Consider the following 26,331-nt stretch of genomic DNA (forward strand, 5'->3'; position numbering starts at 1 on the left):
TTGTCAGATTTGTCAAAGACCAGATGGTTGTAGATGTGTGGTATTATTTATAAGGCCTCTTTTCTGTTCCATTGGTCTATATGTTTGTTTTGGTACCAGTACCATACCATTTTGCTTACTGTAGCCTTGTAGTATAGTTTGAAGTCAGGTAGCATTATGCCTCCAGTTTTGTTCTTTTTGCTTAGGATTTTCTTGGCTATATGGGCTCTTTTTTGCTTCCATATACAATTTAAAGTAGGTTTTTCTAATTCTGTGAAGAAAGTCAATGGCAGCTTGATGGGAATACTATTGAGTCTATGAATTACTTTGGGTGCTATGGCCATTTTCACAATATTGATTCTTCCTATCCATGAGTGTGGAATATTTTTCCATTTGTTTGCATCCTCTCTTATTTCCTTGAGCAGTGGTTTGTAGTTTTCCTTGAACAGGTCCTTCACATCCCTTGTAAGTTCTATTCCTATGTATTTTATTCTCTTTGTAACAATTGTGAATGGGAGTTCACTCATGATTTGACTCTCTGTCTATTATTGGTGTATAGAAATGCTTGTGATTTTTGCACATTGATTTTGTATCCTGAGACTTTGCTGAAGTTGCTTATCAGCTTAAGGAGATTTTGGGCTTAGACGATGGGATTTTCTAAATATACAATCATGTCATCTGCAAAAAGAGACAATTTGACTTCCTCTCTTCCTATTTGAATACAATATATTTCTTTAGCTTGCCTGATTGTCCTGTCCAGAACTTCCAATACTATGTTGAATAGGAGTGGTGAGAGAGGGCATCCTTTCTTGTGCTGGTTTTCAAAGGGAATGCTTCCAGCTTTTGCCCATTCAGTACGATATTGACTGTGGATTTGTCATAAATAGCTCTTATTATTTTGAGATATATTCCATCAATACCTAGCTTATTAATTTAAATGCACATACTCTTAGGTTCACTAATCACACTTTGTGGTCTAAGGTCTAAAATTAAGGCCTCATATTCTGCACATATTGGCATCCAGGGAAAACTGGGAGACCATCGAATGGACCTCCCCATTGTGTTCCTGCAGATAAAATATACTATTCAAATAGCTCTTTATATCATAGGCACCAAACACAATGCCTATTTATTTCTGAGTCCCTCAGTTCCCTGCTAGTCCAAAGAATGATTCAAACAGGCCAATGACATCCTCCTTTGGGAACCAGGAATTACACCACCTTCTTGTTACTACAAAGCTTGCCTCCCACAGACCCTGCTTGTTTACTCTATTCCTAAGTGTAGCCCCATGTGGCTCTGCATGTCATAAAATGTCCTCAGCCTGTGATTATATGTGACTAATACACTACTGTTGACCTCATCTATCTAGTGTTGGGTGTCGTGGTTTTGACCATCCCAATGACTTTAGGTCAAAAATCCCTTCCTCACCAATGGGAAGCAGAGGAGGTGATCAAAACACACTGCTAGGAATTTCATATCACATATAATGTCCATCAATAGATGACTGTAACTAAAGTGTGGAGTGCCCAGATGATGTAGCACAATGTAGCAGTTAAAAACACTGAGGTACACAAAAAATTAAAAATACAATTACCATATTACCCACCAATCTCACATCTGGTATTGAAAAAAAAAAAGAAATCAGGATATCAAGAAGATGTCTGCCCTCCAATGTTTACTGGAGCATTATTCACAATAGCCAAAATATGGAAAAACCTAAATGTCCATGGGGGTGGGGGGGAAGAAAACAGAAAAAAATGTTTCTTAGACATACAGCGGAATTTTATTTAACCTTAAAAAGGAAGGAAATTCTGCCATACAGGACAACATGGATGAACCAGGAAGTCATTTTGTTAAGTGAAGTAAGCTAGGCACAGAAAGACTGATACTTCTTGATCCCACTTATATGAGGAATCTAAAATAGTCAAACTCAGAACCAGACAGCAGAAAAGTGGTTTCTAGGAGCTGGGGGGAGGGGGAAATGGGGAGTTTGCTGTTCCACGGGTATAAAATTTCAGTTATGAAAGATGAATAGCCAGTGAAACACTGTCTCTACTAAAAATCCAAAAAATTAGTCGGGCATGGTGGCAGGCGCCTGTAGTCCTGGCTATGGGGGAGGTTGGGGCAGGAGAATTGGCTTGAATCCAGGAGGCGGAGGTGGCAGTGAGCCAAGATCGCACCACTGCACTCCAGCCAGGGCGACAGAGTGAGACTCCGTCTCAAATAAAATAAAAAAAAAAAACTTCTAGAGATCTGCTGTACAACATTGTGCCTATAAGTAACAATACTGAATTGTACATTTAAAATTTTCTTAGGAAGCTTGATGTCACATTGTGCTCTTGTCACTATAAAAAGACTGAGGCATATGTGTTTTTGATGATTTAGAAAAATCTCTAACGCATAGTATTAAGTGGAAAAGTTTAGATTTGTAGTATCATGCCAATTGTTTGGCACTAATTCAACACTGCACTTAAAAGGGCAGTGTTGAATTACAGATTTTTAATAGTCATTTCAAAGCAGTTTCGTTTAAGTACAAATATATAACTCAGCTCCTCATTTAACCAAGATACATACTTAAAACAGGAAACTCTGCACACCTATATCAGTGGTGTCATTTAACGTTATTTAAAAAAGAAAAACAAAGAGCCAAACTCTTAGAAGTGTCGTTGAGGCTGATAAAATGACAGAAGATTTCTATCTATTATTATACATTGCAATATAAGCCAAGTGAAGTCACTTGTTGTTAAGTATAGTTATCTGGTTACTTGGCCAAAGTCTCATCTTTCACCTAGATTGCCTGGGTTATTGGAATACTACTCTTTTCACAAAATCAACAAGATAATCGCCTGTCTCCTTCACCTCAGCCACAGGTTTAGGTTTCATGATGCTTTGTAAAGTGAAAGTGGTTTGAGAGTCCAATAGAAAAACAAAACTGACTTCAACTTCAAGCTTCCCTAGGGAAAAATTCATCTTCTTTTGTAAAAGTCCACTTTTTTTTCCTTCTCTAAATGAGTATTCACAGTTTTACTGCGAATTGACTTGTATTACCTTATTTATTTTCTTAGTAAAAATATGCTCTTAGGAACTTTAAAAATAACTGCTCTTCCCCTATGTGCTTCTCCTTAATAAGCATTGTCATAATAAGTTGCCTTTAGCATTGCTAGTGCTAAGACCCCAGCACATTTCCAGCAAATGAAATCAGGTTTTATTTAGTTCAGTTTAAAGAATGAATCATGTTTCGATGTCCTCTAAATGAATTACAAATTAATTAGCTGAATCCGTTCAGCGTTGTGTTCATTATCACTTCTATTGTGACAGTAATGTATGTTAGCTTGCACTGGAGAGCATGATGTAAAGGAAAATAATGGGAATATTTATACTGGCTATTTTGATGAATTATTTGAATCTACATAGAATCTTACTATAATGTATCTTGCTCTCTGTTTTATTCTAAGAATTTTAGCTCTGCAACTATTGTGCAATGTTGGCTGAACACCAAATGTGATTTTTATGTTGTAAATAACTAGAGAATTAGTCTTCTTAATTAAAAAAAAAAAAAAAACTTAGATGGCCTGTTTTGATCCATTTATTGGAAACATGTAATTTAGTATTAGTACTTACAATAACTGTTACTCGTCAGGGACTTTTTAAGTAGGAGAGAACAGATTTAGGTGACAATGAAATTTATTAATACACACACAAAATATGATATATCTTATGAAAAAGCATGCTTTAAATATGCAATCTAACTTCACTTCCTTGGTAGTAAACCAAGAATTCATATTTTTTTTTTTCCTTTTGGTGGCTAAATTTACTATTCAAAAGCTTGTAGCTTTAAAAGAGACACATTTGCAACTGTTGTTTAGTATTACATCAGCTTTAACTATGGTAACCCTTTTTATTAAGTCATGTTTTATATGTTGTGTATATTATTTTCCACTGTTGCCAGAATCTAGTTTAGGAGGTTTCATTTTAAATTTCAGTTAGAAAGGAAATGTTGAAAGCATTGTATGCCTGAGTAGTATTTGAGGGCTAGCCTCTGTGTGGGACTTGATCATATCATCTTAGGCAGAAGAACACAACAGAACCCCATACCTCAAGCCATGAATTGCAACAGCTGTCCCAGACCCACTCTGACAGTTTCTCTCTCTCTCTCTCTCTGTCTCTCTCTCTCTGTCTCTCTCATTTTTTTGTCTCTCTGTTTCATCAGAAGCACATACACAGGGCTTTGCTGTATATATTTTTAATTAAAGCCCATGTTTAGGTTTTTCCACCATGTCTGAAAATAATTTGTGGCTTCACTGGGATAACAACAACTAGAAAAACTCAGATGTTTCTATTTATAGCTCTGCCATGGACTCTCTGTGCCCTGTTGAATGAGTCCTTTGGCCTAGCTTTTCCAAAGTAGAGGTCATTATTCCATCACATTTCTAATTTACTTCCTAGGGATACTGAGAATTCATTGAAATAAAACAACATGTAAATCCGATAGTTTATTGAATAAGGAAAACCTAAGGACAAAAAGGGTAGGCTTATTATGAAACTTGATGAGGCCTTAAATATGATTTTAGGGCTACGTTATCTCCTTACTTTTCTCTTATTTACATTTTTAATTAATTTTAACATCAGTAGGAAACTAATATCTAGATTTGTCTGACAAATCTAGATTAACTTATCAAAAGGCAGTACACTAATGTAAGCCTGCCTTTGCTTTTTTGTGTTTAGTATGTGAATGTAAATATCTGAATTATAGAAAAAAGTTTAAAAGAATATACATTACAATGTTAACAAGCATTATTTCTAATTTGTAAGTGATTTAAAGCATCTTATTTTTACCTGTATTTTATACAATGAACATGTATTACTTGTGTTATTAAAACTATTTTAAATCACCATTGTTTAATTGCTATCAGTTCAAAAATTCTATGCATTTTTCCTCCTAGCACACTGTATTGTTATGGAAATTTCAAATATAAAAATGCTTATTTTCAGAACAGGAGGACAGAATAAGAAGTGTGAAATAAATGTTGCTACTATTGTAGCACATCTCACCCTGATGTTTCTCTTTGTAATATTATTACCTTTGATTATTCTAAACTTAAAAATTCAAAACAATTTAAAAATGTGTTTTTCAGCTACAGGACCGCACTCAGTTCAGTGACCGAGACTTAGCCACCCTTAAGAAGTATTGGGACAATGGCATGACTAGCCTGGGCTCTGTTTGTAGAGAGAAAATTGAAGCTGTTGCAACTGAATTAAATGTTGACTGTGAAATAGTTCGGGTAAGACATTTTCTATAATTTTCATGCTATGGTTGCTGAGTGGCATAAATGAAAGCTTTAAAATCTTACATGAGGTGCTCTAAGCAATACTAGCAATAAAGTGAAAACATAACCCACAGAATAGGAGATAATATTTTGAAATCATATATCTGATAAGGAATTTGTATCAAAGCATGTAAAGAACAATTACAAGTCAATAATAAAAAATGCAAATAACCCAATTTTAAAAATAGGCAAAGGAACTGAATAGACATTTCTCTTAAAAAGATATATATATTGCCAATATTTACCTGAAAATATCTTCAACATCATTAGTCATTATGGAAATGGAAATAAAAATTACAAGGTGACATTTAACCACTGTAACAATATTAACATAAAAGGTAGATAATAATGAGTTTTGGCCAGGATATGGATAAATTGTTACCCTTATACATTGCTGGTAAGAATGTAAAATATTTTAGCAAGTTTGACAACAATCCTCAAAAAGTTTAACACTAAGTTCTCATATGACCAAAAATTCCACTGCTGGAATGGATTTCACTCCACTCAAAAGAATAAAAAATGTATGTCCAACTCAAAAAGTTGTACACTGATATTCATAACAGAGTTTTCCATAATATTCAAACGGAAACATCCCAAACATGCACCAAGTGAGTGAATAGACAACATCTGGGTATATGCATATAATGGACTCTTATAGAGCCATATAAAGGAATGAAATATTAATACATGCTATATAATGGATGAACCTTAAAAACATTATGCTAAATGAAAGAAACCCATTGCAAAAGACCACATATTGTATTATTTCATTTATATGAAGTGTCCATGTTAGGCACACTCTAGAGACAGAAAGTAGGTTAGTAGTGCCAGGAGCTGGGGGTAGGGAGGGATGGGAAATGACTGCTAATATGTATGGGGTTTATTTTTGGCATGATCAAAATGTTCCAGATTAGATAGTGGTGACTGGTGCACAGCTCTGTGAATATGTTGAAAACATTTTAATTGCACACATTAAATAAATGAATTGTGTGGTGTTTTAAAAATATCTCAATAACATTGTTTAAAAATTGCCGGAGGTGAATTGAAATATATCTCATATAATGAATGATAGATAAAAAATTATTTTACATTCCCACCTACAGTGTAAAAGTGTTCCAATTTCGCACAGGCTTGCCAGCATCTGTTGTTTTTTGACTTTTTAATAATTGCCATTCTGATTGGCGTGAGATGGTATTTCATTGTGGTTTTAATTTGCATTTCTCTAAAGATTAGTGGTGCTGAGCTTTTTCTCATGTTTGTTGGCTGCTTAAATTTCTTCTTTTGAGAACTCTCTGTTCATGTCCTTTGCCCAATTTTTAATGGGGTTGTTTGATTTTTAGTTGTAAAATTGTTTAAATTCCTTGTAGATTGTGTATATTAGACCTTAGTCAGATGGGTAGATTGTAAGAATTTTCCCTTTTTGTAAGTTTTCTGTTCACTCTGATGATAGTTTCTTTTGCTATGCAGAAACTCTTTTGTTTAATTAGATCCCATTTGTCAATTTTTGCTTTTATTGCAATTACTTTTGATATTTTTGTCATAAAATCTTTTGCCCATGCCCAAGTCCTAAACGGTATTGCCTAGATTTTTTTCTAAGGTTTTTATAGCTTTGGGTTTTACATTTAAGTCTTTAATCCAACCATTGTGAAAAACAGTGTGGTGATTCCTCAAAGACTTAAAACCAGAAATACCATTTGACCCAGCAATCCCATTACTGGGCATACACCCAGTGGATTATAAATCATCCTATTATAAAGATACATGCACATGTATGTTCATTGCAGCACTATTCACAATAGCAAGGACATGGAAGCAACCCACATGTCCATCAATGATAGGCTGGATAAAGAAAATGTGATACATATACATCATGGAATACTATGCAGCCATAAAAAGGAATGAGATCATGTCCTTTGCAGGGCCATGGATGAAGCTGGAAGCCATTATCCTTGGCAAACTAACACAGGAACAAAAAACCAAACACCACGTGTTCTCACTTATAAGTGGGAGCTGAACAATGAGAACACATGGACACAGGGAGGGGAACAACACACACTGGGGCCTATTGGGGGGTAGGGGAAGGGAGAGCAACAGGATAAATAGCTAATGCATACAAGGCTTAATATCTAGTTCATGGGTTGATAAATGCAGCAAACCCCTACTACGGCACACATTTACCTTTGTAACAAACCTGCACGTCCTACACATGTATCCTGGAACTTAAAATAAAATAAAATATTAAAATCATAATGATCAATCATCAGAACAGTAGTTTATGTTCCATTTAAAAGATGTTGGTATAAAATTTTGAAAGTGGTAGTGCTGGTAAGTATTTAACAATCAATTCTTTAAGAAAAAAGCCTTAATTAATAGCATTTGCTGATTTCTGTGGTGTAAAGATTCCTACCACAGCTGATTCCATGTCTCACTCAACACAGAGTTGAGAAGAGATGCTAACAGTTGACGCTTGTGAGCAAGTGTAGGTTGACACCAGTACACACACTGGAAGATCATCTCAGTAGATCAAAAGGGAATTACATTAAAGAAGAAGTGACAAAGAGCCAGGCTTGGTAGTACACATCTGTAGTCCCAGCCACTCAGAAGGCTGAGGTGGGAGGATCACTTGAGCCCAAGAGTTCAAGCCCGTATCCCATTGGCTAAAGATTAGTCACATGGTCATACCAAACTACAAGAGAAGCTGCAAATGTGATTTTACTGTAAGGAACCATGTGCCCAGCTAAACCTTCTATTATTCTGGAAGGTGAGGACAAATATGGGGAATAGACAGCAGTCTCTCTCATTAGGACAACTAATGAGACTCCACCTCTTATCTCATATATATATGAAGAAAAGAGCAATATAGAGAGAATTTTTAGAGTACAGATTTCTGAAAATAAATACTATTCTCAAAATAAGTACTGCCCTGTTCAGAGTCTTGCTTTTTCTTGTTAGAGTCCAGATGGAAAATTAAATTCAATACTGTGTTTGTTGAGCATGCTGCTATGTGTTAAAGTATACTAACAAGGAGAGAGAAGTGCATTAGACATTATTTCTATTTTAAGGAGCTCAGAGTCTAACAAGAGGGATGACACAAGAAAAAAAAATGGCCGAAGAGGAATTGGAGTAGGATCATAGTACGAGGAGCCTAAGCAACAGTCAAAAATAGGGAAATGAAGAGCATGTGTTCTTGTTGTCATTGTCATTTTTATTTTTTAATCAAATTTATATATGTATATAGCTTAGGAAATCAAGTTCTGTAGAATTTGCTACAAAACCAACATTCCTCACTCCTTCCTTCCTACCATTTTGCAATAGCCCAAGTCAAACCACTTTCCACTTTTAGATATTTCCTTCAGTATTTACTTTCATCTATGAATGATGTGTTGTATTAATTAGAATTAGGTTTAGCTGTAAGTATTAAAAAGACCTAAAAGTAACAATGGCTTAGACAAGATGTTTCAATTCCATATATAAGTCCATGAGTATGCAATTTACAGCTAGCATGGCAGTTTGTCTCTACAATGTCCACAGAAACCCTGATGCCTTCCAGTTTCCATTCTGCTGTCCCTATGATGTGGCCCTTTTTATCAAGATACAAAATGATAGCATACATACTCGAGGCAGCATGACAGAGAGGGAGAAGAATAAAGAGCAAAGGGTGTTTACCAGCTGTCTTTTAACAAGGATTTCTGGAAACTGCCATGAGATCCTTTCACTTGTATCCCATTGGCTAAAGATTAGTCACATGGTCATACGAAACTGCAAGAGAAGCTGCAAATGTGATTTTACTGTGAGCAATCATGTGTCCAGCTAAACCTTCTATTATTCTGGGAGGTGAGGACAAATATGGGGAATAGACAGCAGTCTCTCTCATATGTTTACGTTGCAACTTCCCAATTTATTCAATGTTAGGCATTGTCTATTGATTTTTCACTGTGAAATGTAAAGCTTTTAAAAAAATCTCTTTCAAGATTTCCTCATTGATTCTTTCACCTACATGCATAATTCCTCTCTCCTTATCCTCCTATAATTTTGGTCAGCTTGGTATTCATTATTATGACTATGTAAATGCTTTACACATTTGAATTATGTAGTGAAACATCATTTTTTCCTTTTCTGTATAACTTAGCATTGTTTTGTTTCCCTGTAGTTCATAATTTACTTAATTCATATTTTTGATATTCATATGTTTGCTTGAGTTATTTTCTAGGTACTTACTACTAATTTATCTTTAAACCCTTTCCAAGTTGCATAAGTCCCCACTCAACACATTCATACACATTTGGTAGTATAATAATTCCATCATCTTAAAGAAATATCTCCTGGAATTTTCTGATCTGCTGCAACTGAATTGGTTATTTTATGCACCTGGACTATAACTGTTACTCTAAGATTTCCACTTCCAATCTGTTTTTCCTCTTGCTCTACTTTCAGTAAGATATCCCTTAATTTATTCTCCAACTTTTCTACTGAGTTTTTCACTTTTTAAAAAATTTGTCATGCCACTGGTACTAATAAGTATCTTGTGCCATGGCAACAATGTTCAGTCAGGTTCTATGGACAGCCATAGAGTCTCCTTGAGACACCCATACTGCAAGAGAGGAGACAGGGACAGAATCTCTTTAAAAACATACATTCCTAAAATAAAGATAAGATATCCACAGAATTCCTGGCTAGGGTTATCTCTGATATCAAGGGATTTTAGGCACACTGACTGTAAAAATGGCCAAAACCATTAACATCAGCTCCCCCTTAGGCATTACTATATGCTGAGTTTCTTATTCCTACACAAAGATCTTAATATGCAAAAAAGGAAGAAGAATTTTACCATTTTCTTCTTGCTTAATCTTTGTTTAAACTCATATTAGATGAAAGAATAAGGAGCTGTTCACTATCCTTTTATTTCTCATGATTTTCACATACTAGAATGCTCATGGCAGAAAGAAAATTTGGAAGTGATATGTTGTAAGAGGACCTCTTCTGTAACATGTGATAAATTATTCCAAAGGAGAATATGTTTGCAACATATATTCTTGAGATTTCAGGAAAAACTATTTATATGTTTTTAAGTCTAATATACCTTCTAATTACTAATCACCAAAATGAACTTCACCTTAGGATGTCTAGTTAACCATTACTTACGGTATGATTTGAAAGTTTCAGATTTTTTTTTTTTTTTATGTCTTATACTTCTATGAAGTATAGGAAGCAAACTTGGTATATTTTTTCTTTGACCTTAACAATGATTGTTAATTATGTGCATGTTTTTCTTCATCTTGAAATGTCATTTCCAGGTTAGTGCCTATTTACCGACTTACTCATTTAGCAAAGGTAAACTGAACACCTATTATGTGCCAGAACTTTTCTAAGTGCCATGGGAAAAGTGCATCTCTCTCGAGGAAATTGAAATTTACTGTGATCAATTATTCCTAAATGAGCATAATACATTGGAGAAATATTTTGAGGTATTACATGCGGACTATAAGTTGGAAGCACTGCTAAGTCCTCGAGGACAGTTAGTTCCCCCCTCCTCTGCCTTGCTACAATTCAGTTTAATGCCTGTCCTTTCCATCTGCATTAGGGTTATAGTGGACAAACATTAAAGTGTACCTTTGCATGGTCAAATATTGATAGAAACAACATATTTTAATGTTTGAGATACATTTTGAAGGACTTAAATACAGTTCATAGAAAACAACTTCATGTTTTTATATTTTAGATTATATTTATTTTCAAAGGAGCATGGCTAGATTTGAAGTGCCTTTAAATGGAACAGTGTTTATACAGTATATGGCAAACTCCCTATTATCTATTACATACATTGATTTAGAGCTGGGGGGCACCTTGGGGTTGAGTTCAATGCCTATCTATCTATCTATCTATCTATCTATCTATCTATCTATCTATCTAATCTATATGTAAAATGGAGCCAGATTAGCTTTCCCATAGTAGGTAGAGGCCAAGTCTCTTATTCCCAATCTAACATTATTTCCAGTTCTACCTTACTAGTGTATGCCTTACCGTAAGAAATAACTTGGATACTTCTTAAAAATATAGATCACCCTATTCTAGACCTACTGAATCAGAATTTGCAAGAAAGACCCAGAGAATCTATATGTTTCCCTTCTGCAAATTATTCTTAAGATCAGATAAATTTGGAAAAACCTTTACAACACTATGTCATTGCAGCTAAATATTCTAGCATGTTCTTTTTATCCATAACACTTGGTCAAATTTTATGATTTATATTTGTTTTCTACTTGTTTATCACCTGTACATATGCATTTCTGTTGTTTATCATCTATATTTATACATTTAAGTTCCCTGAGGAAAAGACTATATCTATTATATTTACCACTGCATCCCAAGCACCAGAAACAGTGTTTGGTACATAGTAAATTTTCAGTAATATATGTGGAATGAATGAATGAATATCTAACAGAAAAGTGTACCCTCTATGTATAGCATACATGAACTAACAAATGTATAATAACATACATTTAAAATAAAAGTTTAGAATATGGCTTCATATTGTTTAATAGAAATATACTTAGAAATGTACAGGGCTTTAGAGTACTCATTTTTAATAGCTATTATGTTTGTATTATTAATACATAGGCGTTCTGGTTGAAAAGATACTACTATTATTTTAGATTTGTGACCGTTCTGGTGGGAAATTTATTATTCAGGAAAGTAAATAATTTGGAAATCATTTTCCTAATTTTGCACATAAATAATCTGAGGCCTAGAGTGATAAAATAACTTGTCCATTGTTCACATAAAATGGTTGAAAAACCTAAATATTTTAAAGTAGGGATGTTTAATCTGAAACAGTGAAAAAATACCCTTCACATAATTGATAGCTGGAATGTAGAAGGGAGAGTTCAGGGTGAAGAAGATCTGAAGCAAAGAACTGGAAACAACATCTCAATGAAATAAAACCATAGATATGATTCAGTTTAAGCAAGACCATTATGAAAACACTTACAAAACCAACTGGGAACCTTGCAGAGTGGTATGTTTCATATACCTGATATTTTTATGCAAAAAGAGGATGGATACTTTAGGCGCTCGACAGATTGTATGATACCCACTCACATTGGTAAAAGTGATTGTCTTAGCAGTCTATACACTCAACTTCTAATCTCTACCAGTAACAATCTCAGGGACACACCTAGAAATAATGTTTTGCCAGCTATCTGGGAAACATTTAGCTCAGTTAAACTGACACATAAAATTAACTATCACAATCTGCTATAGTAAAATATTTTAGATCGGCTGTCTTATAAACAGCATAAATTTGTTCTTAATTGTTCTGGAGTCTGAGGAATCAAAGACCAAGGTGCTGGAAGGTCCAAAGTATGGACAGCCCACTTTCTAGACAGCTATCTTTTTGCTGTAACCTCACATGGCAGAAGGGGCAAGAAATCTCTCTGGGTTCTCCTTTATAAAAACACTAATCCCATTTATGAGAGATCTATTCTCATTATCTATTTACCTCCAAAAGGTCCCACCTTTTAACACTATTACCTTGGGGGTTGGGATTTTAACGTGTTAATTTGGAGTAGGGGAGACAAATATTCAGACCATAGCAGACTCTAAGATTAATTCAATTATCTATGATTCTGTAAAAATGTAATAAACCCATTAGCATTGTATTTATACATCGAATCATTTTTCCAGTGCCTTCTACTTTTGAGGAATATCCAAAGAGGAAATAGTTTAGCTTTGGTTTGCAATAAAATCTCACACACTTCCAATATTCACATAACATATTATTTTACCTTTATCTTTGCACATTTTGTAATCACTCATTTCTCTCAAAAAGGGTGCAAAAGAAGTTGAAGATAAATAGAAACTTGGTTTCTGCCTTTTTTTCTTCACTCTTCCCCAGCTTTTATGACCCAAATGAAGCAGAAATCATCCTACGGAGGGAGACTGGTGTTTTCCTCTTTCTGCTCATACCATCATTTTCACAAACATTGGTGGCTAAGATAATTGTAAAAGAAAAGCTTCTGCATTTACAATTTGTTAAGTGTTCATAGGTAGAAAATAGAGAGATTACATGACAATTTTAAGAAGCTTTAGTAAGCAATTGCCATTCTTTTCTGAATTATAGCAATCCATTTTCAACGTTATGATGTAATGACAAATTGGGTGCTAGAGTCAATAATAATTTAATTGTACATTATAAAATCACTATAAGAGCATAATTAGACAGTTTGTAACACAAAAGATAAATGCTTGAAGGGATGGATACCCAGTGTTTCATGATGTGATTATTATGCTTTGCATGCCTGTACCAAAATGTTTCATGCACCTCGTAAATATATACACTTAACATATACCCACAAAAATTAAAAATAAAAAAGTGTTAAAAAGAAAAAATAAATGGAATTCTCCTTTTTAAACTAGTATTTCTCCTATGAAAGAGGTTATCAAAGCTAAGAAAATTAATATCCGTACATATTTTAATTTCATACTAGGCAATTTTCTCTTTTGTGTGTACTTTATTCATGTGTTTCAAACTTCACATTTAGTGTCAATCCTAAATACATACAAGGAACTAAATTTTATAAACTTGAAGGGAAAATTCCCCCCATCAAATATAAAGAAGAATTCGTCTTTTTGAACTAACTAAATAGTTCTTCTGTTTTGCCCTTCATATTTTTTGAAATCTTACCAAGTATAAAGTTAACTTCATTCATGTTTTTTATTGACACAAAGAGTAGCTAAGGTGGCTTTGTATTTACGTTGCCCTATTGTATAGAAGAAATTCTAGTTGATATAAAGGGCATCATAATCAAATTTAGAGCTGAAACTCTAAACTGTTGTTTAGTGGTTTTCTACACTGCTTTAGGTTTTAAGAATCCTTTTTGATATGACAAAACTAGAAAGGTTACAAATTCTAGTCATAAATGGTCTTTCTGAAAATTGCATAAGAAACATGGGAATAAAATTGGTTTCAGACTGTTGCTTCTGAGAAAATGGAGTAGACATAATTTTCCCTATTCTTCTCATTAAGTAGAACTAAAATCCCTGGATATTATATAAATAGGAAACATAAGAAGAATCTAAAGGGTGGAAAGAAGTCACACCTACTAGGGACCATGGGACCCCATGAATGACACTCACACAATGGTGAGTTTCCTGGATTTTCTTTTGCTTCATATGCCCCAGAATAGATACTGGAAAAGCCAACAAACAAGAAACACCAGTAGGTGAAAACAAATGGTAAAAAGGAAAGAAAAAGAAAAGCCTGGCCTCTCTCAGCAAAGAACCAGGAAAAGGGCAGTCTAACGTGACAGAAAATGTTTAGATAATGACCTCTTTACTTCAGCCAAATACCACAGGGAAAATCTGCAGCCACACCCACCCCTACAAGAAAAGGCCAAGTGGAGGACCAAGACTTCTGCCTCACCACGTTGTGGAACAGCTAGATGCCCCCACCCCAGCAAAACAAAACAAAACAAAACAAAACAAACAAACAAAAAACACTCACTGATGGGATGGTGTCAAATAAGAAAGAGTGGAGAGCTGGATTAAAAATCCATTCTCCACCATTCCCTTGTAATGTCACTGGAAGACTTTTATTCCCTCCTGCACTTAGAGGTGATGATGAGCCCTTCCTCCTCCTCATTGGGGTGGTATCAGAAGATGCCTGTTGGAGCTCCTGGGCTCCCAACTCCACCCAAGAGTAAAACGAGTCTCCTTCCCCAGTGGATGTCAATGGAAATCCAATGGACAACCTGGAATTTTACCCTCTTGTGATTCTCATAAGATAGGTAGATAGATAGATAGATAGATAGATAGATAGATAGATAGATAGATAGCCTGAATCAATCACTAAAAAGTCATACCAAAGGACACAGAAAAGTTCTATACATAAATATAAATGGAATTCTAAATATTTAAAAATACGCCACAGGAAAGCAGGGGAAAAATACAACTAAAGACACTAAAAGAAATGAAGGCAGAAAATGAAATGACATATTTAAGCTTTAAAATAGAAATAATTGCATTAAATTTAAATGATCTAAATTCACAAACTAAAAAATAGAGATTTGCAAATTGGATTTTTTTAAAATGACCTAACTTGATGTTGTCTACAATAAGTTAAAATATCATGATATGTGTAGTTTGAAAGTAAAAGACTATAAAACATACAGAATGCAAACATGAATCAAAATAAAGCAGGAGTTGATACAATAATATAAGATAAAGTAGACTTCAGAGCAAAGGAAATTACAGGGGACAAAGTGGGACACTATATAATAATAACAAGGTAAATTATATCAAGGAGACATTGCAATTCTGAATGTGTATACATCAGGTATCACAGAATTACAAAACATGTGAAGCAACAACTAAAAATTCTGAAAAGAAAAATAAGTAAATCCAAAATTATATTTGGAGATTTCATCACCCTTCTCTCAATAATTCCTATAGTTATTACATAGAAGAATATTAGTAATATAGAAGAACCGCAAAACACCCTCAATCAATAAGGTCTAATTGACTAATAGAAGGCACAACCCAACAAAAATAAAATACACACTTTTCAAATGCTCATGGAACACACTAAAAGAGTAAATCCTGGACCATAAGACAAACCTCAATAAATTCTAAAAATCTAAATCATACAGAATATGTTCCTGACCACTATTGCATCAAAGCAGAAACCAATAACAGAAAGATGCCAGAAAAATCTCCACACACTTAGAGGTTATGCAAGACACTTCTAATAATCCATGGGTCAAAGAGGGAGTCTTTTCAGATTTTATAGATTTCAGGGTATAAGTACAGCTTCGTTACACACATATATTGTGTGGTGGTGAATTCTGGGCTTTGAGTGTACCTGTCAGTCGAATAGTGAACATTGTACCCAACAGGTGATTTTTCAACCCTCACCCCTCTTCCACCCTCCTACCTTTTAGAGTTTTCATTGTCTATTATTCCACTCTCTATTGCCATGGATGCCCACTGTTTAGCACCCACTTACAAGTGATATCATGTGGTATTTGACTATCTGTTTGAGTTATTTCACTTAGAATAATGGCCTGTAGTTCCATTTATGTTACTACAAAAGACATGATTTTATTCTTTTTTATGGCCAAGAAGTTTTCTTTTCTTTTTTTTTTTTTTTTGAGACGGAGTCTCACTCTGTCACCTGGGTTGGAGTGCAGTGGCCTGATCTCAGCTCACTGCAAGCTCCACCTCCTGAGTTCACGCCATTCTCCTGCCTCAGCCTCCCGAGCAGCTGGGACTACAGGCGCCCGCCACCTCTCCTGGCTAGTTTTTTGTATTTTTTTTTAGTAGAGACGGCGTTTCACCGTGTTAGCCAGGATGGTCTCGATCTCCTGACCTCGTGATCCGCCCGTCTCGGCCTCCCAAAGTGCTGGGATTACAGGCTTGAGCCACCGCGCCCGGCAAGAAGTTTTCTATGGTGTGTGTGTACACACACACATGCACACATAGGGTTAGGGTTAGGGTTAGGGTTAGGGGTTAAGGATGTTAGGGGTTAGGGCTGTTATATATATATGTGTATATATACACACACATATAAACCTATAGATGTACATATATACACACACATATACACATCTATTTGACAAAAATTATGTTAATTTTGTAAATTATGTTTTTACATCTATATGTTTATATATGTGTGCATATATGTATGTAAACATATAGATGTACATATATGTGTATATATAAACATATAGATGTACATATATACACACATACATAATCTATATGTTTATATATGTGTGTGTGTATATATATGGAAAAACCCTAACCCTAACTCCTAACCTCCTTAACCCCAACCCTAACCATATGTGCGCACACACGCGCGCGCACACACACACACACACATATATGTATATAAAACATTTTTAAAGAAGTCATAAGGGAATAAAATGAAATTGGACTTCTAGTTTCTGGTCTGGCATGTGAGGAGCCTGGAAGTTGTCATTCATCTTAACAAATAAAACGTTGAACAGACTGAAAATCAACAATTCTTCTTAGATATGACAGATAAGTGAAGTTACTGGGCAAACCACTGACCCCAAAATTGGTGAGACAAATAGGCAGATATAGAGAATCATAACTTACTGGAGCAGAATTCCATGAGCAGAAACCTCCATGGGAACAAGTACCAAGGCAGGAAAACCTAAATTGTAACTGATGAATTGCTGGAGGCTCAGTGTAGACAAGTCGGAAAGTTAGAAACTCCAGCATGAGCAATCATGGAGGGGGTGATACTTTTGTGAGTTTTACTCCCAGAGGCTGTATCAGATTCTCACTGTGAATATTGGAGAAAAACTCCCTCATGCTCTTGACAGGAAGAGTGGAAAAGTAGCCATTTTTAAGAAACATTAGAACATTCTGTTAAGAAAGCCTGCTCTTAAGAACAAATATTTCACCAGAGCTTAGCCTATTGGGATTTTATCATGACCTAACTATCCTAGGGCAAAAATAAGCACCAATTATAACCAAATACAGTCCCCTTTAGCCATCCTGTCCCACCTAAGGTAGAGGAAAAACTGATAAGCACTTGTAAAGTTCACAGGCTGTGGCAAAGGTTCACTAAAAGACTGAGATCTCATCATAGGACTATAGGATGCTTTACCTTCCTCCTAACCTTAACACTACATCACCAAATGCCTAGTTCTTTCAGTTCTTTTAACCCAGTGCATCATATTTAACTTTTAATAAAAAATGACAAGGCACACCAAAAGGCAAAAAACAAACAAAAACAAAACAACAAAAGAAATTGAAGAGACAGAGCAAGCATCAGAACTACATTCATACATGACAGGGATGTTAGAATTGTCAGACCAGGAATTGGAAAGAACTATGATTAACATGCTAAGGGCACTAATGGAGAAAGTAGACAACATGCAAGAACAGAATGGTAATGTAAACAGAGGCATGAACATTCTAAGAAAGGATCAAAAACAAATGCTAGAGACCAAAAACAGTAACTGAAATGAAGAATGCTTTTGATGGTCTCATTAGCAGACTGGACATGACTGTGGAAAGAATTTCTGAACTTAATGATATATCAACAGAAACTTCCAAAACTGGAGAGCATAAAACAAAAATACTGATTAAAAATGGAACATAATATACAAAAACTGTGGGATAAATATAACAGATGTAACGTATGTCCAATGGGAATACCACCAGAAAGAGAAAAAAAAGGAAAATAGAACAGAAGAAATATTCAAAACCGTAATAACTGAGAATTTTCCCTAAATTAATGTAACATATCAAACCACAGATCCACAATGCTTGGAGTACGCCAAGCAGGATAAATGCAAAACAAACAATAAAAAACTACACCTAGGCATATCATACTCAACTACAAAAATCAATGATAAAGAAAAAGAATTGAAAGAAGCCAGAGGGGAAAAACAAATACCTTAATAAATGGAGAGATATTCCATGGACATGGATGGAACAACTCAATTATATCAAGATTTCAGTTCTTTTCCAACTTGATCTATAGATTCGATGCAATCCCAATCAAAACCTCAGAAGTTACTTTTCTTCTGTGGATTGTGCTTTTTATTACCATTTCTAAGAATTCTTCACTAATCCTGAAGCCCCAAAGATTCTCCTCTATGCCCTCTTGTAAAAGTTTTAAAGTTTTATTTTTTATGTTTAAATCTATGAAGCATTTTGAGTTCATTGTTGTATAAGGTGTGAGATTTAGGACAGGGTCCGTTTTTGTTTTCCTATGAATATCCAGTCGCTCCAGCATTGTTTCTTGAAAAAAATACCCTTCCCCTATTAAATTCTTTTTGTACCTTTGTCAAAAGTCAGCTAAGCTGGTCATACTTGTGTAAGACTATTTCTGGATTCTCTATTCTGTTTCAGTGATCTGTGGCTAGCCCTCTGCTAATAGCACACACTGTTGATTACTGTAAGTATATAATGTCTTGAAATTAGGTAGATACATTCTTTCCACTTTATTCTTTTTTATTCAATACTGTTTTAGCCATACTCACTCATTTTATTTTCATATGAATTTTAGAATTATCTCATATGTATCCACAAAAATCTTGCTGGAATTTGATAAAAATTATGTTAAACTATGTATAATGTAATGTGGTCATAGTTCACTGCAGCCTTGAACTCCTGGGTTCAAGCAATCCTCCCACCTCAGCTTCCCGAATATATGCAACTACAGGTGCTCACCAGTCACCAGGCCCATGTTAAACTGTATTTAACAATTAGATGTTTGCCAAGTTTACCAATCTTTTCAGTGAACCCATTGTTTATTATTTTAAATTAATATCCTTTATTTTTTGAGCAGTGTTAAGTTTGTGCTGCCAAAGACTAACAGGACAGAAATTCAAGCTACAGACTGGGAGCAAATATTTGCAAACCACATATGTGACATGTAACTCATATTTAGAATATGTAAAGAACCTCTCAAAACTCAACACTGAAAACAAACAAGCACTTCAATTAGAAAATTAAGAGACATTTCACTGAAAAGTATGGCAAATATATGGATGACAAATAAGCACATGGAAATATGGTCAACATTAAGAACTTGTTGAGCTGTTGCTACATACACCTATGAGAACAGCTAAAAGTTTTTAGAAAATACTGACAATACTAAATGATAGCAAGAATGCTAAGAAACTGGATCTCTCATATATTGCTGATAAGAATGTAAAATGGAACAGTTTCTCTGGAAAACAATTTGACAGTTTCTTATAAAACTTAACATATAGCCATATGATCCATAATTTGCATCCTTGTGCCAATATCCTAGAAAAATAAAAACCATGTCTACATAAAACCTGCAAGTTACTGTTCACAATGGCTTTATATATAATAAGCAAAAAAATCTGAAGCAATGCAAGCATCCTTCAACAGGTAAATGGTTAAACAAACATGGGTAAACATATATCATGGAATACTGCTTAGCAATAAAAATGAATGGGCTCGATACACACAGCTTGAATGAATCTCCAGGGAATTATGCTGAATTGAAAAAGTTGATTTCAAAAGGTCACCTGCTGCATGATTCCATTTATATAATATTCTTGAAAAACCACAGTTATGGAGACAGAAAACAGATTAGGGATAGTGGGAAGGAGAGGAAGAGGAATGCTGTGATAAAGGGACATAGAACTATACACACATATTTCACAGTATCAATTTCCTTTTTATGATATTTTGCTATAGTTGTGTAAGATGGAAGTTGGAGAAGATGGAGTGAAGAATAAACAAGACTTATCTTTGAAACTTCCCATGACTCTAAAATTATTTCATTACAAAATGTCTTCAAAATTGGTTGTAAGTTTAGTAAAATGAAATTTCAGAGTGCTTGAAATGCCAAGGTAATAATATGGAGCCAAACAAAATTAACAGAGGGCACATTTTTGCATAGGAAGAATAAAATTAGAAATAGGATATGAATTAGTTATAGCTGTTTGAAAAAGAACCAGTTTATTTTTCTTTTGAAAAATTTGGTGAATTGTTTTCTTGAGAAACAAAACAAAAACAGAAAAAAGTCATCCTCAATAGACTACATGTTGCTTAAAAGTATGAATATTTATATAAATACCTTCTTTCTGCTAATAAATATTTTAAAGTAAAAATCATAACTATTAACATTTTGAGGTGATTGACATGCTGACCATCATGAGTCGATCATTATAAAATCTGTACATGTAGTGAAACCTCACACTGTCACACGGTACCCAATAACCATGTACAATTATTATGTGTCAATTATAAATAAAATAAATAAGTTATAAAAATATAAAACATAGTTATTTTTATTTTAGCATATTGACATAAACGTTTTTATCTTTCTATGTACCCATTTATTCCTTTAAATCCTATTTTATACAGCATTCATTCATTATTTTACTGGCCAGAACTGCTAAGTTCTCTATGTTTACAAAAATTCCTCCTATATTTCTCTTATAAAGACTTGGATTGGGAATCGAAGAAGGAAATATCGTTTAATGGGGATTGAAGTTCCACCTCCAAGAGGAGGCCCTGCTGATTTCTCTGAGCAGCCTGAGTCTGGTTCTTTATCTGCACTCACACCAGGAGAGGAAGCTGGGCCTGAAGTAGGAGAGGATAATGACAGAAATGATGAAGTATCCATCTGTTTGTCTGAAGGAAGCTCTCAAGGTACTTTATATGCTGAATCTTCTAATAATAGCCTTTGTAAATTTGATGCATTTTTTACTTGCTTTTCAGCTTACTGCACTTCAAGTCTAGAGTCTTCAAAACATTTGGCCAAGTATTTGAAAAGAATAGATTTATTTTTAATACCTCCACCTAAACAATCTCCCACATCGTCATCACAAGGAACATTCATCTACAACAATAATAATCTCTTACATTTATAAATGTTGATTATTACAATTCATACATTATAATTAAGTAAATGATTTTTATTTTATTGGAATTCTAGTCAGTTTAGGTCAGAGCATTATAAACACACTATAATGAAAGAGTATGGCATAATGTAACAAATACCAGGCTAGTAGTCAGGAAATCTGGATGCAACTCCTAGCTTTTCATGTGACTTTTCATGAGACTTTCATGCAAAGTATTTAATTGGGCTTTAGTTTCCTCATCTGCTAAAGATAATTAGTCTGGATTATCTTTATGATACCTCTCAATGTTTCTCTAAAAGAGAATTTAAATAATATCATGCAATGACACTATCTGTCCATGAGAAGTGTGTTTCATTTGTCCTCAAGCATAGATATGATTCTTTTCTGACATACTTTTATTAACACTTTTATTGAGATTTAATTTACACATCATAAAATTCATCCATTGTAAGGCCATGTGAGGTGACTAACGCCTCTAATCCCAGAACTTTGGGAGACTGTTATGGAATGATAGCTTGAACTCAGGAGTTCGAAATCAGCCAGGGCAACATTATGAGACCTCATCTCTACAAAAAGTGGCTTTTGGTTTGTTCGTTTGTTTGTTTTTGTTGTTGTTGTTGTTGTTTTAATTAGCTACAGTCCCAGCTGCTCAGGAGTCTAAGGTGAGAGGATCACTTGAGCCCTGGAGTTTAAGGCTGCAGGGAGCTCAACTGATTGTGCCACTGTACCCCAACCTGGATGACAGAGTGACACCTTGTCTCAAAATATAATCATTCATTTTAAATATAGAATTCAATGATTTTTAGTAAATTTTATGCAATTCCACAACCATCATCATCACTGAAATCTGAATTTATATCATTTTCATCACTCCAATAATTCCCTTTAGCCCATTTGCAGTCACTCCCTCTCCCCACTCTAAACTTCAGGAAGTCACTGATCTGTTTTATGATGATATAAATTTGTCTTTTCTGGGCATTTTCTATAAATTGAATCATACAATATATAGGATTTTGTATCTGTGATTGAGAAACAAAAAGGATCATGACGTTTCTCATTTTGCTTTTGGTTTCATTGAGCTCTGTTTAGAATACTTACAATATATTTTCCAGTTTATTTTTTGCCTTTTAATTTTGCTTATGATGTTTTCCGATGTCAGATTTTCTTTTGTAATTTTTAAGTTTTCAAATCTACCAATACTTTCCTTTATGGTTTCTGACTTTGGGTCATAATTACAGTCTTTCCTTGTACTACAATCATGTAAATATACCCCTACATTTGCCTCTAGTATCATTATAGCTTAATTTGTACAACTTGATATTTATTTCACCTAGAATTAATTTTGCTTTAAGATGTGTGAATACATCCAATTTTATTTTTCCAAATGGTTAACTAATAGTCCCTACACCATCTGTTGAATAACTCATCTTTTACCAGTGAGTTGGAATGTAGCTTTTTATTAAATACACACACACCCACTCTCTCACACACACACATATACACACACATGCAGGCATACACATATACACATGTGGGTCAAATTTGAGACTTCTTATTGTTACACTGATCTGATGGTTTACAACTGTGGCTTTATAAAATGTCTTAATATCCGGTAGGGCACTCATTCTTCTTTGCTTTGTAGTAGATTGATTATTGAATTGTTTAGTCATACAATTTGAACTGTTTAAGCATGCCTTTTCCAAATCTCCTTCCCCAAAATTCATTCGAGATTTTTCTTGGCATTGTATAAAACTTAAAGAATACTGTGAGAAGATGAATTCAGCTTTGCATGTATTGAATTTTATATAGTGTTTGGACATCCATGTAGAGCTGTCCAAGCAGGCCTTTGGATAATATGAGTGTGAAACTCAGATGAGGGCTTAAGACATAAGAAGAAATATGGAAGTCACCCACATTGAGGCAAAAAATATCTAACCATGAAAATTGAAGATTTAGTTAAGTGAGAAATTAAAAACAAGAAAGGACAATGAACAAAGACTGTGTATTGATAAATATCCAGATTTGGGAGTTGGAGGGAAAAGGGAGGCACTGAAAGAACATTCAGAAACAGAAGAGGCAGGACAGTATGCTTTTCCTAAAACCAAGGCAAGAGTTGGGTGCAGTGGCATGCCTGTAGTCTCAGCTACTTGGAAAGCTGAGGCGAAAAAGATCCCTTGAGGTTGGGAGTTTGAAGCTTCAGTGTGTTCTGATTGCACCTGTGAATAGCCACTATACTCCAGCCTGGGCAACGTAGTGACTTCTGTCTCTAAAATTAAGAAAAATAAATAAATAAAGAGATTTCAGAAGGAAGAGGTGTCATTATTTCAGTAGTCTCATGGTCTCATAGAAGTTAGGTAGAAAAAGGGATGAGAAAGCCATTGAATTTGGTGTTTTAGAAATTCTTTTAAAAAAGCAATTAACTACATGGGAAGAGGAGAGGCAAACAGATTGCAGTAGGTTGAGTAATGAAAGGGAAAGCAAATCTACTGGTATTAAGAGGGCCATGTATTTTAAGATCAGGTATTTGAAAGGTTATCAATGTGAATATTCAAGTTTCTCTCTCTCTCTCTCTCACTCTCTCGCTTTCTTCTCTTTCTCTCTCTCTCTTAACATTTGTTCTTCATATTGAATATGATAAAAGAAAATTGAGTGTACAGGAAAATAGTGAGGCAGATTTTAAAATTATCGAGAAAAAAAGAAACATTGCACCATTTCCAAGCCCTTTATTTCTAATATAATTGGTCCTTTAAACCATTTCTGTCATTTGTTAGTGTTTACTAAATTGCATGTGCCTGGAGATACTTGGATATTCCCAATGACTCATGACTGGTGTTTTAGAGCCTGCTGAGTGGTGGCTAGTTGAAGGAGAGTGGGGAAGTAGGGATTTGTGTGTTTCTGTTGTTGAGTGGGTAAGCTGAGAGAAAATATTCAGAGAAAGTACAGAAGACCCTAAGTGAAGTTTCATTTCCCAACTCCCACTTCTCCACCTAAAAGATAATTTAAAAAAATAAGTAGTTGAAGAAAAAAAGTGAAAGTTAATTTTAAAGACCACTTAATGGTCCACTCTGAATGGACCACTGCTCCTACATTGACATTCTTTGTCATGGTGTGTTATTTAAATAGCTGGCATAGTAATCAAGACACAACGATAAAAAGAAGAAAGAGAATTTAATACATGAATCAAAAAACACTTGATCAGAAGTGTGACTGCCTTGAATTTTTTATCGGTGGCTTATTTTTCACAGCTGCATGGTAACCTTTTCATTCTCACAGAAATTGCAAGAGAAAAGCAAAAAGTCTTTCTCAGATACTGAAAAGAGCCCTTTTTGGTACAGTTTCCTACTAGTTATGTCCTATTCTTTTCCTCATTTTGCTAGTGGGGAATACTAATCCGATTCATTTGATTAAGTGAGTCATATCATCTGGCCTAAACTAATATCATGCCTTTAAAATATGCTAACCATTTTCCTTCCAGTTTATGAAAATGTATTTAAATATATTTCTACTTTGAAATTTCCATTAGTTACATCTAAGAAATATAAAGAAAAAATAATTTTTAGATTATTATAAAATTAAGTGCCCATAGTATTTCAAAAACCTAACAACTGAAATTCAGACTGCTTATAATAGGGCTATTGATTCAGTAGCATTAGAGTCTTCTGCATATCTAAGAAGAGAAAGATTTCTTTAAACTAGGGTTACATATTATGTATTAAAAATCAATTGAAAATCACATTAAAATATTCTAGAAAAATCTGTATAAGCAAAAATTAAGATTTTTTTTTATTGCAGTAAAAGGCAGCTTTAGTAAGAGTCAAAAAAAGTGCTGCTGGTCTTTTAGCAGTTTCAGTTCCATTCGTTTGTTTCTGGGAGGGTAGATACTTCCCTAATACGTATTAGAGCTTCTGACTTACCTCTAACTTTTGCCTTCCACCTCCCACCTTCCCTTTCCCTGTGTAGTGGTGAAAAGAAAAGAAGTGTTGTTAGGAAAGATAAAAAACAAACGAAAAAAAAAAAAAAATCCTGCCTGAGCTCACCCCTCCCACAACTGCAAACTCTAACAAAAGTAATAGCTAGATGGCTGAGCTCCTTAATTTCTGTATCTACAGTTAATAGACTGTGAAAAATAAATTTATGTTTGAACAATTTTAAAGATTTTTACTATCCCGAGAAGCAAAATTTTTAAAGATGAGAACAATTCATCTATGTCATTGAATTTTACATCAAAGCCTCTTTTTTTCCAGCTGTATCTATTATATGGGTATGCACATGAAAGATAATTCTACACGCAGTTACTTAGTGTGAGTATATAGAGCCACCACATAGAGCGCCCTCTAGAGCTTTAACTGGGTAATAATTCCACTTTATTATCCAATTAGCAGAGTTGCTTTTCTTGGGGAATTACCAGGCACATAGATAGTGTTTAGATTTCAAACATTCACAAGTATTGAAGCTTCTGTAAGTGAAAGAAAACATTCTTTATTCAACTGTATCACTTCACATCCTTTTATTTTAGAAATCCTCAATATAGTTTTAATTTAAATCTTCCAAAATAACCAAACCATATACAAAATATGTTGCCAGTAAAGCAGAACTGTGTACAAAGTTATGAGAAAAGGAGAATAGGAATATAAGGCAAACCT

General features: G+C 34.4%; 1 protein-coding gene across 3 annotated transcripts in view; it reads left to right on the forward strand.

The window, feature by feature from the left end:
- The window catches only part of HDX (highly divergent homeobox), a 206,675-nt gene that overhangs the window by 152,176 nt on the left and 28,168 nt on the right, over window positions 1-26,331 (forward strand). For all 3 annotated transcript variants that reach the window (XM_023202828.2, XM_023202826.2, XM_023202827.2), the window contains 2 exons: window positions 5,115-5,261; window positions 21,269-21,476. In XM_023202828.2, the coding sequence (XP_023058596.1) occupies window positions 5,115-5,261; window positions 21,269-21,476 (355 nt within the window). The remainder of the gene's footprint in view (window positions 1-5,114; window positions 5,262-21,268; window positions 21,477-26,331) is intronic.

This window comes from Piliocolobus tephrosceles, chromosome 12 (genome assembly GCF_002776525.5).
Source record: "Piliocolobus tephrosceles isolate RC106 chromosome 12, ASM277652v3, whole genome shotgun sequence".
Classification (NCBI taxonomy): Eukaryota; Metazoa; Chordata; class Mammalia; order Primates; family Cercopithecidae; genus Piliocolobus; species Piliocolobus tephrosceles.